Source organism: Octopus bimaculoides, chromosome 4, assembly GCF_046866305.1.
Source record: "Octopus bimaculoides isolate indiv1 chromosome 4, ASM4686630v1, whole genome shotgun sequence".
NCBI classification, from domain to species: Eukaryota; Metazoa; Mollusca; class Cephalopoda; order Octopoda; family Octopodidae; genus Octopus; species Octopus bimaculoides.
In genome coordinates this window covers 77,246,522-77,263,134 of record NC_142931.1, presented here as the reverse complement: position 1 = coordinate 77,263,134, position 16,613 = coordinate 77,246,522, and the positions used below count along the sequence as shown (strand labels likewise).

The 16,613-nt window shown below is 34.7% G+C and overlaps 1 protein-coding gene across 2 annotated transcripts in view; it reads left to right on the top strand.

Moving 5' to 3' along the window:
- The window catches only part of LOC106872857 (uncharacterized), a 245,850-nt gene that overhangs the window by 121,975 nt on the left and 107,262 nt on the right, over positions 1 to 16,613 (top strand). For both annotated transcript variants that reach the window (XM_089350847.1, XM_089350848.1), the window contains exons 16-18: positions 9,702 to 9,800; positions 9,959 to 10,168; positions 15,343 to 15,576. In XM_089350847.1, the coding sequence (XP_089206973.1) occupies positions 9,702 to 9,800; positions 9,959 to 10,168; positions 15,343 to 15,576 (543 nt within the window). The remainder of the gene's footprint in view (positions 1 to 9,701; positions 9,801 to 9,958; positions 10,169 to 15,342; positions 15,577 to 16,613) is intronic.

Genomic DNA, 16,613 nt, shown 5'->3' with positions numbered 1-16,613 from the left:
GAAACAGAGAAAAATATAGGATTCAGTTCAGCGGCTAGAGCGTCGGGCTCACAATCACGAGTTAGTGAGTTCGATTCCCGGACCTGGCTGTGTGTTGTATTCATGAGTAAGACACTTTATTTCACATTGCTCCAGTTCATTCAGCTGTAGAAATGAGTTGTGACATCACTGGTGCAAAGCCGTATTAGACTTGCCTTTCCTTGGATAACATCGGTGGCGTCGACAGGGGAGGCTGATATGCATAGGTCACTGCTGGTCTTCTATAAACAACTTTGTCCGGACTTGGGTAGCTTTCTAGGTGCAATCTATGACCGAAGGAGGTATTCACCCTGTTACAAGTTGAACATAGACCATATGGCTCATGTGAAAAGAAAACTACATGATCGTCTTAACTCATCTTCATAAAACTGCTTTCCTACCTGATCTTTCTACCACCATTTATTATCTTTTTTTTCCTTAGTTTTCTCATTCCTTTTTCTGATGAAAGACTAACATCTGACATGTTAAAGATACTTCCTTTTTCTCAAATGTTATACTAATAACATGACACTCAAATGCACACTCACACACAAACAACTACATATATGTGTGTGTGTGTGTGTGTGTGTGTGCGCGTGTGTGTGCGTGTGTGTGTGTGTGTGTGTGTGCGTGTGTGTGTGTGTGTGTGTGTGTGTATTTATAGATCTCTACCAAAAATTTGGTAAAAATATTGTACCTATTATCAACGTAGCATATGAAAGGTTTTAATCATACAATTTTGTGTGCATATCAATTTAAATAAGAGCTATAACGCGATCCATTGTAAAAAAAACTCTTTAATGACTTATGACCATTTCGATGCAATATCCCGACTCACTCCTGAGATACAATATTCCATATTTTATAACATACAGGAGTGAGTCGGGATATTGCATCGAAATGATCATAGGTCATTAAAAAGATTTTTACAATGGATCGCGTTATAGCTCTTATTTAAATTGATATATATATATATATATATATATATATATATACAGAGAAAGAGAGGAGGAGAGACAGACTGACCGACGTAAATAGATACATGCATACATCTTTGTAATTATATACTTATACCTATATGTGCGTGCGTATGTATGTATGTATATATATATATATATATATATATATATATATATATATACATATATATATGTGTAGGTATGTGTGTGTGCGCGCGTATGTGTGTATAAATATTTATATGTATTACGTATATGTATGTGGAGTGAGTATGCTATTTGTGTATCTGTGCGTTTACATTTGTGCTCTTCAAAAGTCTCGAGTTACTTGGTGTGCTTTTGTCACTACTCCTGTCGATAAATCCCCTTCGAACGTAAGGGAAATATCCCTAACTTGGAAAACAGATAAGATTCAACAATTGGTAGGGGATCGGCTAAAAGCCAGTGCTACATACAACACACATACAAACGCGTTTACATTTCGCCCGGCGTACTGTCGAATCTGCCAGCTCGATATAATAATAATAATCCTTATTATTATTATTATTGTTCAGTAGTTTTATTTTTATAACGTGCTTTCACTTCACTACCGAGCGCAGCTCTGTGCGCCTCGGATATGTGCTGTGGTTTGCTGTGGTGCTCTTATGGTTACTGTATTGAAAGTGTTTTGCGTAGGATGTGTGCAGTGCCCAGTAGTGCAATTTTCTGTATGTTATATATATTTGTAAGTCCTGGTGTTTTTGTTATGTATTTGTCTGAATATTTTTTTATTATACATAAGGCACCTACTATGATAGGAATTGTTTCTGCTTTTAGATTCCACATTCGAGTTACCTCTATTTCCAGGTCTTTGTATTTTGAAAGTTTTTCCATTTCTTTTAGAGAAACGTTGTCATCTGCTGGTATTGATACATCAATTAGAAAGCATTTTTTTCTTCATGTTCTCTGACAACTATATCTGGTCTATTTCCCTTAATTTCTCTATTTGTGTGTATTGGCATATCCCAGAGTATGGTTGCTTTCTCGTTTTCTGTGACCTTTTCTGGTGTGTGTTTATACCATCTTTTTTCTGTTGTTATTTCATAGTGTTGGCATAGCTTCCAGTGTATATAGGTCCCAGCTCTGTCATGTCTGTGAATATATTCCTTCTTAGCCAGGATTGGGCAGCCAGAGATAATATGATTTATTGTTTCTTGTCCATCTCCACATATTCTACAGTTACTTGTTATGTTTCTTTTCATTATATGTTTTTGGTAATTTCTGGTGGGGAGGCTTTGGTCTTGTGCAGCAATTAAAAATCATTCAGTCTCTGCTTTGAGTCCTGAGCTTCTCAACCATTGCTGGGATTTTTGTCTGTCTATTTCTTTTGCATTTAGTTTAACCCAGTATTTACCATGCAGGGGATTTTCTTGCCATCGTTTTATCATGGTCCGTTGCTGTTCTAGTTTTAGTTTGGACTTCATTTGTTTTATAGCTTTTGTTGTTTCTTCTTCTTCTTCTTCGTATTTGTTAGGTAGTATGATTTCTTGTTTGTATTTGTCAGCTTCCTTAAATACTGAAAACAGTTTCTTGTTTTGCTCGTGTTTTGTGGCTATTTGTATTAGTTTTCCTTGCTTCTGGAGTAGGTATTTTTGCAGTCCTATGGTGGTTATTTTATAATAGTTTTCCAGCTATATAAGACCCCTGCCACCTTCTGTGCGTTGTATATATATAGCCTTTCTATGTCAGATTTTGGGTGGTGCATCCTATATCCTGTCATTATTTTTCTTGTTTTCCTGTCTATTTTAGATAGTTCGTTTAGTGTCCAGTTAAGGATGTTGTAGCTGTAGCTTATAACTGGGACAGCTAAAGTGTTGATACCCATTATCTTGTTTTTAGCATTGAGCTCTGTTTTCAGTATTGATCTAGTTGAGCTCTGTTTTTAGTATTGATCTATTATGTTTTTAGTATTGATCTATTATTATTATTATTATTATTATGATTATTATTATTATTATTATTATTATTATTATTATTATTATTATTATTATTATTTTATGTTTGACTTTTGTTTTGCATTTGTACAAGTTGGATCCAAGTCTCACCCAGAGACCTCAAGAGACAACATGTTAGAAGTTCATGTAGGTGTTATGCCTAGGGTACCATATATTTGGATTTGTACAGTTTTGTTCAAGTGAATGTTTAAGAAACCATAAGAAAATTATGTGTTTGCTTTAAAATTTGAGATCACATAGACAGTATTTTACGTAGGATATGGGCAGTTCCCATGAGCACTATCTTTTGAACTTCAGCCATTTTGGGGTTTCCTGATATCTGAGCTAGGTAGTAATCAGCCCGTTTCGCTGTCATTCCCAGGGCACCTATGACAATAGGTATTGTTTTCGTCTTCAGATTCCACATTTTGCTAATTTCTATTTCAAGATCTTTATATTTGCTCAGTTTTTGGTAGGTCTTGACAGATACGTTTATATCGATTGGGACAGTCATATCAATGAGGAGGCATGATTTTTGTCTGAAGTTTTTCAGTATGATGTCTGGCCTATTTGCGTCTATCTTTCTGTCAGTTTGAATGGTGAAGTTCCAGAGGAGTGCGATGTGATCATTTTCAAGTACTGGGGTGGTTTGTGTTCCCACCAGTTTTTATCATGGGGCAAGTCCAGGTTTTTGCATATTACCCAGTGAATATATTGTGCAGCTCTATCATGCCTGTTGAGATACTCTGTAGGCGCAAGCAGACTGCACATGGAGACAACATGATCGATGGTCTCATTTTGTTGTTGGCATATACGACATAATGGGGAGCTGCCGTTCTTTAATATGTTGGCCTGGTAGTTCTTTGTAGGTAAGCATTGATCTTGGGCTGCTATGATAAACCCCTCTGTTTCTGATTTCAAGCCAGAGGCCATTAACCATTGGTGGGTAAGGGCTTTGTCAATATCTGCATTATTCGCTCTCTTTGTGTATTTGCCATTGAGAGGTTTTCCATGCCAATTTTCAGTCATAATAGCTAAGGCAGCAATTTTAGCACGGGTTTTCAAGCGCTTAGCTTTTTCTGCAGGTGTTTCTAGTTGGTCTAATTCTTGAATTTGTTGCAATTGGAATTCACTTAGATAGTCCTTTGCCTGTTTTGTTACTGAGTAAGATGCTTTCTTGCTTTCATATTTTAAGACAAGTTTTAGCATCCAGTCCTCAGAGTTTTTCAGATAGGTGTCTAGGCCAATTGTGGCTACCTTCATTGATAATGCCAGCTGTAGAAGTCCTCGGCCTCCCTCTTTTCTTGGCAGATAAAGACGTTCTATATCTGCCTTAGGGTGGTGCATTCTATGCATTGTCAACAGTTTTCGTATTTTTCTGTCAACATTACATATTTCAGTAATTGACCAGTTAACAATGTTGAAACTGTAAGTCACGACTGGTATGGCTAGAGCATTGATCGCTTCGATCCTGTTTCTCGCGTTCAGCTCTGTCTTCAGTATTGCTCTCACCCTGCGATAACATTCTCTTCTGATCCTTTCCCTCATCACTGAGTGCTTGATATTGTCCCTTTCAATTACCCCTAGGTATTTGTAGCTCTCCGCTGGTTCTAACTCTTTTATGACATTTTGCTGGTCAAGGTTCACATTAGATGTATTTGTCATTTTTCCTTTGATAAAGGTAGCTTTTGCACATTTATCAAGGCCAAATTGCATCCTGATGTCATCACTGAATTGTTTAACAATCGCTAGTAGGCCTTTGAGTTGTTGGTCATTTTTTGCAAAGAGCTTTAAATCATCCATGTAAATGAGATGATTTATATTTTTATCAAATATTTTATAACCATACTGTGCATCATTGAGCAATTTTGAGAGCGGTATTAGGGCTAGACAGAAGAGGAGTGGTGATAGTGAGTCACCCTGGAAAATGCCACATGAAATTCTTACATCTCCAGCATTTAGAGATTCATTGGCATTGTTCAACATCAGTGTGGTTCTCCATGATTTCATACTTACAGATAAAAAGTTTCGCAGAGTAGCAGCTATTTTATACATTTCCAGACATTTCCTAATCCAGCTATGTGGTAGGCTATCAAAGGCCTTTTTATAGTCTATCCAGGCTATTGACAAGTTTTTGTGTCGCTTGTGACAATCTTCTAAGATCATCTTATTGATGAGTAGCTGATCTTTACAACCATAAGATCCACGTTTACATCCCTTTTGCTCATTAAGGAATATGTTACTTTCTATTAAAAAACTATAGGTGTACTCGGTTAGGACAGATGTTAGCGTCTTATACATTGTTGTTAAGCAGGTTATGGGTCGATAATTTTTTGGTTCGTTTGTTTCCTCATTTTTTGGAAGCAGGAATGTTAAACCATTAACTAGCCAAGAGGGCATCAAACTAGGATTTTGCAAAACATCGTTGTAAAGTTTTGTTAGCAGTTCATGGCTTTCTGGGAAGGCATTCAACCAGAAGTTAGGAATTTTATCCTTTCCTGGAGACTTCCATTTGCTTGACCTCCTGAGAGCAGATCTTATATCTTCTACCCTGAACCCCTCACACTTTTGCTCCTCTAAGGAATCTAGGTCTGTAGATATGCTATCAATCCAAGGGGCCTTTTCATTGTGTGTTTTATCTTCTGCCCAGATTTTATTCCAAAATTCTTGCACTTCTTCTTTTGATGGGACAGACTTTATTGTTACTGGTGTTTTCCCTATCTTCCTGTAGAAATTTTTGGGATTATTTTTGAACATGTTATTATCTCGGAAGAATCTAACACGCTTTTCATACCTTGCTATGCGGGCAGCTTTAGCACATGCCTTTTGCTTGATGGTTTCTATGGTGGCATCAATGTCAACTATGGTTTTCATATTATATTTTTTCTTTAGTTTTTGGGTCTTTGTAGGTTTGATACTCTTGTCAAATTTAAGGTTTTTCAAACATTCTATGTCAGATCTAAGCAGCTTAATTTGGTGTTGAATGCGTTCTTGCCAAGAAGGCTTTTTGTGGGAGTGTTGTCTTTTTCTAATCTTTTCACCACATAGAATCGTTGAGATTCTTGCGGATGCATAGTACAGGTGGTTGAGATCTGTAATATCAACATCATTAGCTGAAATTATATCCTTAAGTGCAAGGCGGATTTTACCAATTATTTTCAGGTTTTGGTTAGAATTGCGAATTTTGGGGAGAGTGTCGCGTTCATTCATACTAGTTTCTTTAATTTTCAGCCATTCAATCATGATTTGATTTTTTAGATCATGTAGTTCTGTTGCGTCGATTTCTGTATGACTTCCTTCATCTATTTGATTTTCACCTGCCTTAGTGTTTATGGTTGGTTCAGAGAGTATTTCACTTTGCCTATCAGTTACCTTAACTCTTTCAATCATTAGTGTATTTTCATCAGCCTTGGGCTGGTTTATAATTATTTCCTCTGTAGTATCTTCTTTAGCTGCGGTTTCATTCTTTTTATCCTTTACTGCTTGCTTAATTTGGTCAATCTCTATTTCAGTTAGTAATTTTTTTTTTTCATAATGTTTCTTCTGACGTTGGCAAGTTTGTTACTGTCTATGTAGGGTCTTACTTCAAGGTGTTTCTGTCTCCAGTTTAAGTAGGTTTGTACAGTATTAGATTTATCTGTAGGGAAATATATGGCATGGTAGAAGGCTGTAAGAACTTCTTTATTATCTTCCCTAGACCATTTTTCATTCTTTTTCTTTTGGTTATTTGATGACGAGCATGGATGGCTATCTGTTGGAATATTCTGGTTGTGGGGTACTTCCAGCTCCTGTGTGTCGGGAAGATTTGAACCAGTAGCAGATTTCTCGTCTCGGATCTGGTTCATTATCCGAGTAAGTGGTCCATTATAATACGGTCTATGACCATTTCGGTTTGTATTTTGTTTTATTAACAGTGAGGCATAACAAGCTTCGACGTTGACGCTAGGGGACGGATCTGTCTGTTTAGGGTAAATTTTTTTGAGACAACACCGTCTCCGAGCTCTCGTGACGGAGCTTCTTAAGGCTAGCAGATCTATTTCGAGTAAGTGGCCCTTTGTGATTCGGTCGATGACCAATCTGGTTTGTGATTTGCCTTGTTATCATTGAGGCATGACGAGCTTTGGCGTTGACATTAGAGGACGGATTTGTCTGTTTAGGGTCAGTTTTTTGAGACAACACCGTCACCGAGTTCTCAGCATGTAAACATTGCTCGTAGCGTAGTTTTTTAAGGCTAGCAGATCGGTATTCATCTGTATTTTTTTTGTTGATAGATTTATCTCCGGGCATAGTGTATTTGTGTGTGTGTGTGTGTGTGTGTGTGTGTGTGTGTGTGTGTGTGTGTGTGTGTGTGTGTGTGGCGTTTTAAACTTATGAATGGTTCACTGTCTGTGTTTGTTCACAAAATGAAAATAAATAAAGAAGAAAGAAAAAAAAGTTTTGGTTTTGCTTCGTTTGTGATATGTGTTTTCGTATGCGTGAGTGTGTCCTGTGATTTTCACGTAGTTGTGTAAACATTAAGATGCATGTGTAGTTCTATGGGTATCAAAACGTATATATCATTGTGTACACGTTCGAGTGTATGCGTAATTATTCAATATATGTACTTACTATTTTGTTCCATTTCTTTTTTATATAGTTTGTAAACTTTCCGGTGTTGGTTTTGCGTGTGTGATCGCACGTGTTTCATTGAGACATCGTGCATAGGAGGACCTGTGCTTTGTATTGCAGTGAAATTTCATTTTTTAAAAATAAATTTTTTTTTTTTTTTTTAATTATCTTCGTTAAAAGACCACTTCCTTCAAATCTTCCACCGGTTCTGTTGCCTAATTCCATCGATGTTATTGGATTAGATATGTTTTTGTATAGGGAGCCCGGTGTAGCACATCGATGTTGTCTTATTATTATTATTATTATTATTATTATTATTATTATTATTATTATTATTATTGTTATCATTATTATTATTATTATCATCATCATCATCATCATTATTATTATTATTATTATTATTATTATTATTATTATTATTATTATTATTATTATTATTAGATTGGACAAAACACTAAATGAGTAAAGCTAGACAGAAGAACTGGGAAGAAATTCAATATGAATGGAGGACTCTACCCACGAGCAGGAATAGCAAGATTATGCTTACCTAGAAAGGAAAGTGGAAGAGGGTTACTGTCAATAGGGGGACTGCGTGCAGTTAGCTAGAGTGAATATAGACTCCTATGTAGGTTATAGTGAAGAAAGTTTATTAGGAACTGCTAGAGTAACAGTAAGTCATGGGGAAACCATAAAACTAATCGAACTTAAAAATCAGAATGTTATGGGGCATGAGGAAAGTAATGGTGATACCGGTGGTAATTGGAGCATTAGGAGCAGTTTCCAAGGGTTTTGAAAAATGTATTAAGAATATTGGAGGTACTGTCAGGCTTGAGGTTTATCCAGAAGACAGCATTGTTGGGTACAGTTCGCATTCTGAGGAGAGTATCGTCTTTTTGAGTCACAGGAGAAGGCACTACTTGAAACCTTTGGTGATTTGTTATTGTCTGCTTTCAAATAAAGGATAACCGGTAATTAAGAACTATCCGAGAGACTTTCAGGATAATAATAATAATAATAATAATAATAATAATAATAATAATAATAATAATAATAATAATAATAATAATAATAATAATAATAATAATGAATGCCCGGATGCAGTACCAGGCAGTGACTCTCATGGCTTCTGATCTTAACTGATTGGAAGTGTTATCATGTACATTGTTTTGTCTTGGTATAAAAGATGGGCTACAGCAAATATTCTGCTTAATTCCACAGATTTGCTTGTCAATTGTTTGACCGTAAACAGTTGAGCATGTCCCTTGATGGCTGACAATATGTGCATCTCTGATCATGAGCAGAAGTAGTGGGGGAGCATCATAGCCATGTGTGGAGAAGAATTCTTTAGGGTTTGAATAATTCAACTTTGGAAACATGGGTGTTTTGCTCAAACAAACCTTATTCAGGGACCTTTTGAGCGGGATAGGCTACTCGACCTGATGAAAATTCTAACTGGGCCCCACCTGCAAGGTCATGCGCTGTTTATCTTGATATGAGATCACCATGTCGCGCACATATGGTTGTGATGCATGTGCCTGGTGTACCCTTATCAGACGGATAGTCATGGTAGGTATAATGGGCTTCGTATATTTTATCCCAGTGTCACTTTGATGGCATACACTGCTCTCTCACTCAATAATAATAATAATACATAAAAAAATCACTGTGACTAACAAATATATACAACATATAGAAAATAGCACTACTAGGCACCGCACACTTCTTACGTAAAACACTTTCAATACAGTAAAAATAAGAGCATCACAACAAACCACAGCAAATATCCAAGGTACACAGAGTAGTGCAGTGAAAGCACGTGATATAAATATGACTCGCGGGGAAACATTAAAAAAGAGCAAATGTGGAAAAAGAGACCTACAAAATAGATATCTGCAAGACTCCAGGAGCTCCAACAAAACCTGTGATAGAGAGAAAATAATAATAATAATAGTTTATTTTACATGTGTAACAGAATACTAAAGTTTTAGCACTATTATTTCAGTGTCAACCTATCCATATAAGTACGGGCGCTACTATAGCAATTAACAATCAGTTTTATTAATTTTATTTAATTTAACTATTCCTCTGGAACTAGTTTACACGTTTCCTTCTTTAATATAAATTTCTTTTTAATTATATTCCGTAGGAAATTTCACAATTATGAATGACACGAAGATTTTCTGTTTTGCCAATTATAATGGTCAGCGTGGAATCATCCAAGAAAGCGTTGTTCTCGCACGTGCAGGTTAGTACTTTTAACATAAATTTACATTTTTTAAGAAGCAAAGGATATATCGAAACAAATTGAGAACAATAATAATTGTAATTCTTTCCTATATATGTACAATACCAATATTTACCATTCTTCTTAGAACATTCTTCTATATTTTCTCATATTTTCAGTAAATGCACCTTTACTTGATGGAGTGGCCGTAATAATGCACAGCTTTAGCAACATAACGTTTTCCTGCTTCTCAAACAGGACATCGCTCAACACCAAATATGAATGGTTTTTGAATGATAACATCATAGCAACAGGGATCTCCGAAAGAACACTTGACAACAAAATATATGGCTATCTTACTTTAACAAACATAAACCAAAATGCGAGAGGTATGATACATTTTTCTCAGTGAATATGTGTGTGTGTGTGTGTGTGTGTGTGTGTGTGTGTGTGTGTGTGTGTGTGTGTGTGTGTGTGTGTGTGTAAAAACATCACTAAGAATGGAGTATATCGCATATATATACATATATATATATATGCATGTATGCACGTATATGCGTACACATATATATATATATATATATATATATATATATATATATATATATATATATATATATATATATATATGTATGTATGTATATATAAGTATGTATGTATGTATATATATGGAGTAAGCACACAAATGTGCAACAAGCTGGAAAAACGAGTATTTCTAACAAAACTGTCCGATGAACGGGAACGCGAAACTCCGAGTAACAGTTTTTTGTTATATTTCTGCTGCTTTTAAATAAAGTGTGTATATATATATATATATATATATATATATATATATATATATATATATATATATATATATATATATATATATATATATATCCACACATTATGAGAATACTCAAACCTCTTATAGGGATTGTCTTATCCAAGATACCCTGGTTTAATATATTATAATTGAAAGAGATATTCCTTGAATAAATATATTGTAAAACATCAAATATTATTAATAAGCTTGAAAATGGAGAGATTCAGAGGTATAAATTAATTCATAAATTATTTAACATTGCCTACAATTGTTTCACTTTGCACTCAATTTAAATTACCAAACAAATGTAATAATATAAGTTTGCATTTTGAGTAGTCTGGGTGTAAGATCTACAGGGCAAAACGAACATTATTGAGTTTACATTTTGATCAGCTGAAATACTCCAAGAGCCTATGCAAGATGAAGATCTTACAGCCGGACTACACAACATGCAAGTTTATATTATTATATATGTTTTGTAATTTAAATTGAGTGTGAAGTGAAACAATCGTAAGCAATGTTAGATAATTAATAAATTAATTTATATCCATTTGAATCTCTCTATTTTCAAGCTTATTAATACTATTTTATATATATATATATAACGTTGACAGCAATAGAGAATATCACATCTTTATTTAAGGATTACGTCGTACAAATCCAGCAAGCGTAAGCATTTTTAGATATAGTAAAAGGCACACAATACTAATTAATCCATATTAAATCGATTATAAAATTCACAATGTTTTCAATGCAACGCATAGGAGCTTGAATCCAGATAGAACTGGCGTAAAGGTTATAATACATGAGAGGCAAAGCACACAAAAAGAGTGTTAAGAAATATTAGAGGCTAAGAAAAGTCAATTTAATATTTAAACTTATGATGACAACAATGGTCAACGAAAGTATAAAAATACGAAGAGAAAAGGGCTGTCTCAGTACGTTTAGTTACCTGGCTATTTAGATATGCTAAAAATAAACTTTTGAAACGTCTTTATAAAACTTGCATTTATCAAATTACCGGGAAAATAATTATAATGCATTTCATCATCCACACACCCACACATTACAGACGCACAGATACGCACAAATCCACACACGTCAAAATCACTAGCCCCTATCCACGCACACTTACACATTCTCACATACACACACACACGCATGTGCACCTTCGTTTTGGGATCACCAATACTTTACTTTCTCCCCTTCTTTCTACCTCTCCTGTCAAACATTTTTCCTCCAATCAGTCGCCATGCTTGATCGCTAAATCCACACGTTTGTTTTTTTTATTTATTCTCTTTCTCTTTATTTTCTCTTATTCCTTTTTGTTGAAGAGTTTAGGCTCGAAACGTAAAAGACTTTCTCACTTTTCCGAGCGCCAAACTAATACACCAGATGTTGTTCATACACCTGTCTTCGCTTTTTGTTTTTCTATAAATTTCAACTATATATATATATATATATATATATATATATATATATATATATATATATATATATATATATATATATATATATATATATATATATATATGTATATATATATATATATATATATATATATATATATATATATATATATATATATATATATATATATGGGAGAATGTACGAAAAAAACAAGAGACGAGGACAGGTGGTGTAAACAACAAAAGGATGTATTAGTATGACGCTCGGGAATACGGAAAGTTTTTAACGTTTCGGGCTACGCTCTTCAACAGAAAGAATACGGAGAAAACAAGGAGAAAAACACGGAGTAAAAAAATTGAATGGTGTTTGGTCAACGATCTATCATGACTACTATATATATATATATATATATATATATATATATATATATATATATATATATATATATATATATATATATATATATATATATATATATATATATATATATATATATATATATATATATATATATATATATATATATATATATGTATATATACGATGGGTACCCAAAAGAAACCGATATGTTATAATGTTATTTCATTCACTTAGATTTAGATGTTAACACCTTTGTCGCAATCAAACTACCCTCCATTTGAAGCAATGCATCAGTCCAGAAGCGTTTTCTGCCGTTCGAAGTAGTGCTAGTACTCGTGCGAAGTGATGACCTTTAACACCTCCGTCGTTTTTTACTTCCTCTCTTCTACATCTTCAAATTTCGTGGCACCAGCATTCATCACCAGTGATGACCTTCGAAAAGAAGGTTCGGGTCAACTTCCAACTGTTCTTTCAGTCCACGACACGCATTCAGCCGTGACTACTTTTGATTTTCTGTGAGAAAGCGAGGCACAAATTTTGCTGCAACTCTTTTCATTCGCTATTCCTCGATCTGAGTTCATTGGCAGGGGCTCCAGGACACAAAATTCATATCAACTACTTCGTCAATTGTTTGGTGCCACTCCTCCAAGATCAGTTACTGAAGTATCTTGATGCTTTCATTCTTTCGGAAGGTCATCGATCACCCTGAATGATATTAATCCTCAAGCGACAACCGACCATTTCTAAAGCGTCAACAGCATTCGTAAACTTGTTTTGTTTTTTTTTTTTGCGCATGGTAGCGTCCTTGTAAGCTGTTTGAAGCTTGATAACTGTTTCGGCAGCCATCTTCTCCAGCAGAAAACAGAATTTCACAGAAACACGCAGTTCCTTCGTTTCGCAAAGATCGACGAACTGGGGAGGACGTGGCAGAACACCTCAATACGACGACGCCAGATGGCACAGTTATATCTGAAGGTCCTGTAAAGTGACTTCTAGCTAGGAAAACAACAATTACACCAGGTTTTTTTCCCACAGGCAACATTTTCGGTGACTTTTGTCTACATCCACGTATATATATATATATATATATATATATATATATATATATATGTATATATATTATAGATACATGTGTGTGTGCGCGCGTGTGGTATGTGTGCGTGCGTTGGGGTCATTGTTGCAGAAAATAATAATTGCAGACCCTCAGCTAACTCAGGAAAGGAAGAGACACGCTGTAATTGTGGTTATAAAGGCTGAGCATAGCGATTTAGAAATATAACACTTTTAAAATGTTGCCAGATCTTTTGTCTAAAAAGTTTATAAGGAGCTACAGACTGAATGTGGAAACGTATCACCAGTATCGAAGCATAAAAAGCATTCTAAGCGCTCTGAAATCATCAGAACACCTGAATTTAGCCAACGAGTACAGCAGAACAATGAGAAATTCCCTGAGATGAATTGCAAAAGTTCTCCATGTGTCAGGAGGAACAGTCAAAAATGTTGTCCACGAAGACATCAGATATAATACTTATATAATGAGGAAAGGTCAGTTTGTCCGGAAAAGCAAAGGAAAATCACTACATCAGATCTAAATGACTCTTAAACAAACTGACATGTAGAGCGTTGTTGAGCGAGAGGTCAATGAACACGCCGATAACACCAAAGATACTTTGAAAGCTGTCATAGTCAGATTAATGTCCAAAATGAACTAGAACCACTTGATTCGAGCATGTAGATAATTTAGATCTCATATGGAAGCAGTTGTTGAAGCTGAAGGTGGCTATTTTTATCGACATAGCATTTTTTCATAAATTACGTTATTTGTTATTATATATCTGTTTTTTTTTTAAGCATATGTCTCTCCTCTACTATCTTACGTACCCTGTATATGAACAGCAATATACCCGAATATCTCGCTTAAATAAATAGAATAACTACAGAAACTTACCTATAGATGCTATCTAGCACGAGAGCGTCCATGAAGTAAATACAATCATATTTTATATAGATAGGAATGATTTTTAATTATTTAATAATACTGAGAGCTTTATTCTACACCTTTGAATATCTTCACCTTATCGTTTATTTGTCATTTAATTTATTACTACGATATTGTAAGCCAATCAGTTTTTCATTATAAATCTTCAATGAAAACAGGTTTTTACGTTAGTATTGCATTTACACATTCTGATTGGAATGTTTCGGAAAATTTCTATTTAATAATATATTGTTTTCTATAAACCTTGATTTTTATAACCTGACATATTCATTATTGTAACGCTATCACTAAGCGGCGAAACGATTGTAACTGATTCATAACTGCAATAACATCATTGCGTTTTTCTTGTCTAAATGTTTAAATATATATATATATATGTGTGTGTGTGTGTGTGTTTGTGTGTGTGTGTGTGTGTGTGTGTGTGTGTGTGTGTGTATGTATGGATGTATATACATAAATACATACATACATACATACATACATACATACATACATACATATACATGTTAAGTTGAGCAAATATCTAATTAATATCAGTTATGCGAAATAACAGTACAATACATGCTACATATGTTCGGCAGCATAATAACTCATTCACTACTGGTGTATTACGCAATCCAAATCACATGGCATTTCATCGGTCATTCTATATTATCGCAGAAAAATGTCGTCTTCCGATATTTTGCTATCGATAGTTCAGCATACGTGATGGGGTGGCTGGTGGGTTTGGATTGCGTAATACACTAATTACGAATAAATTGCTGTAGGATAGAAACATCTGTAGGATGTATTGAAGTATCATTGTCCATTTATACTCAATTATCAAGGTTTTCTATGCAATCGTTTACATACTACTGTTTACAATTTTATTTGCATCGAGATTCAACTTTCCTGAAACAAATTATTTGTCAATTATTTGCATAACCATACTATGCTTCAGACAAAACTTATATTCATAACTCATTACTTTCCATGTTTCTATTCTACAGTCAAGATAACGTGCAAATTGTTTTATAGCAACAACATTGTTGACGAAAAGAGCGTAAACATATCTATCCCATCCATTCCACAAGTCCGTCTCACTTCTCCAAACACATCATCGTTATATTCTGAGGTGAATTACAGCTGTGTTTCTAGCCTGGCAAGTGCAGATGTTTACGTAGCCGTGATACCTTTACATCATAAAAATATATCATACAGTGTTCAAAAAGCAAGCTATACAGGTAAGATAATTTGTTTGAAATTAAATTTCACTCTCATTCTATTATTCTTTTAAACTTTGTATCTGTGCCAAGACGCATGACAGGCTGGCAGACTGACATTAATTTTATGAAGGCATGATTACTGGCAGCGATATAGAAATCATTGCGTGGTGCTAGCAATAGTTTGCTCTTCCACAAAGTACTATCCGTATTTAAAAATAAACACTTTACGACCACGCTCTCTACAAATTCAGAAACTAATAATCCGCACAATTTAATAATGTTAAATAATTAATATATCGATTAACATATACTTTTTCAACTTGTTCACTGAATCACCGCTATGTACACGACCAACACAACATCAAACAGGCTCCTCGTGTACATTGACAAGAATTCCAGTTACCCACTCACCGCCTTCAATATTCTGGTGGCAAATATTAGCAAGAGGATATCTGACCTATGAAAAGGAGACGAAAGTTAATGGTTTAACATTCCTGCTTCCAAAAAATGAGGAAACAAACGAACCAAAAAATTATCGACCCATAACCTGCTTAACAACAATGTATAAGACGCTAACATCTGTCCTAACCGAGTACACCTATAGTTTTTTAATAGAAAGTAGCATATTCCCTAATGAGCAAAAGGGATGTAAACGTGGATATTATGGTTGTAAAGATCAGCTACTCATCAATAAGATGATCTTAGAAGATTGTCACAAGCGACCCAAAAACTTGTCAATAGCCTGGATAGACTATAAAAAGGCATTTGACAGCCTAGCACATAGCTGGATTAGGAAATGTCTGGAAATGTATAAAATAGCTCCTACTCTGCGAAACTTTTTATCTGTAAGTATGAGATCATGGATAACCACACAGATGTTGAACAATGCCAATGAATCTCTAAATGCTGGAGATGTAAGAATTTCATGTGGCATTTTCCAGAGTGACTCACTATCACCACTCCTCTTCTGTCTAGCTCTAATACCGCTCTCAAAATTGCTCAATGATGCACAGTATGGTTATAAAATATTTGATAAAAATATAAATCATCTCATT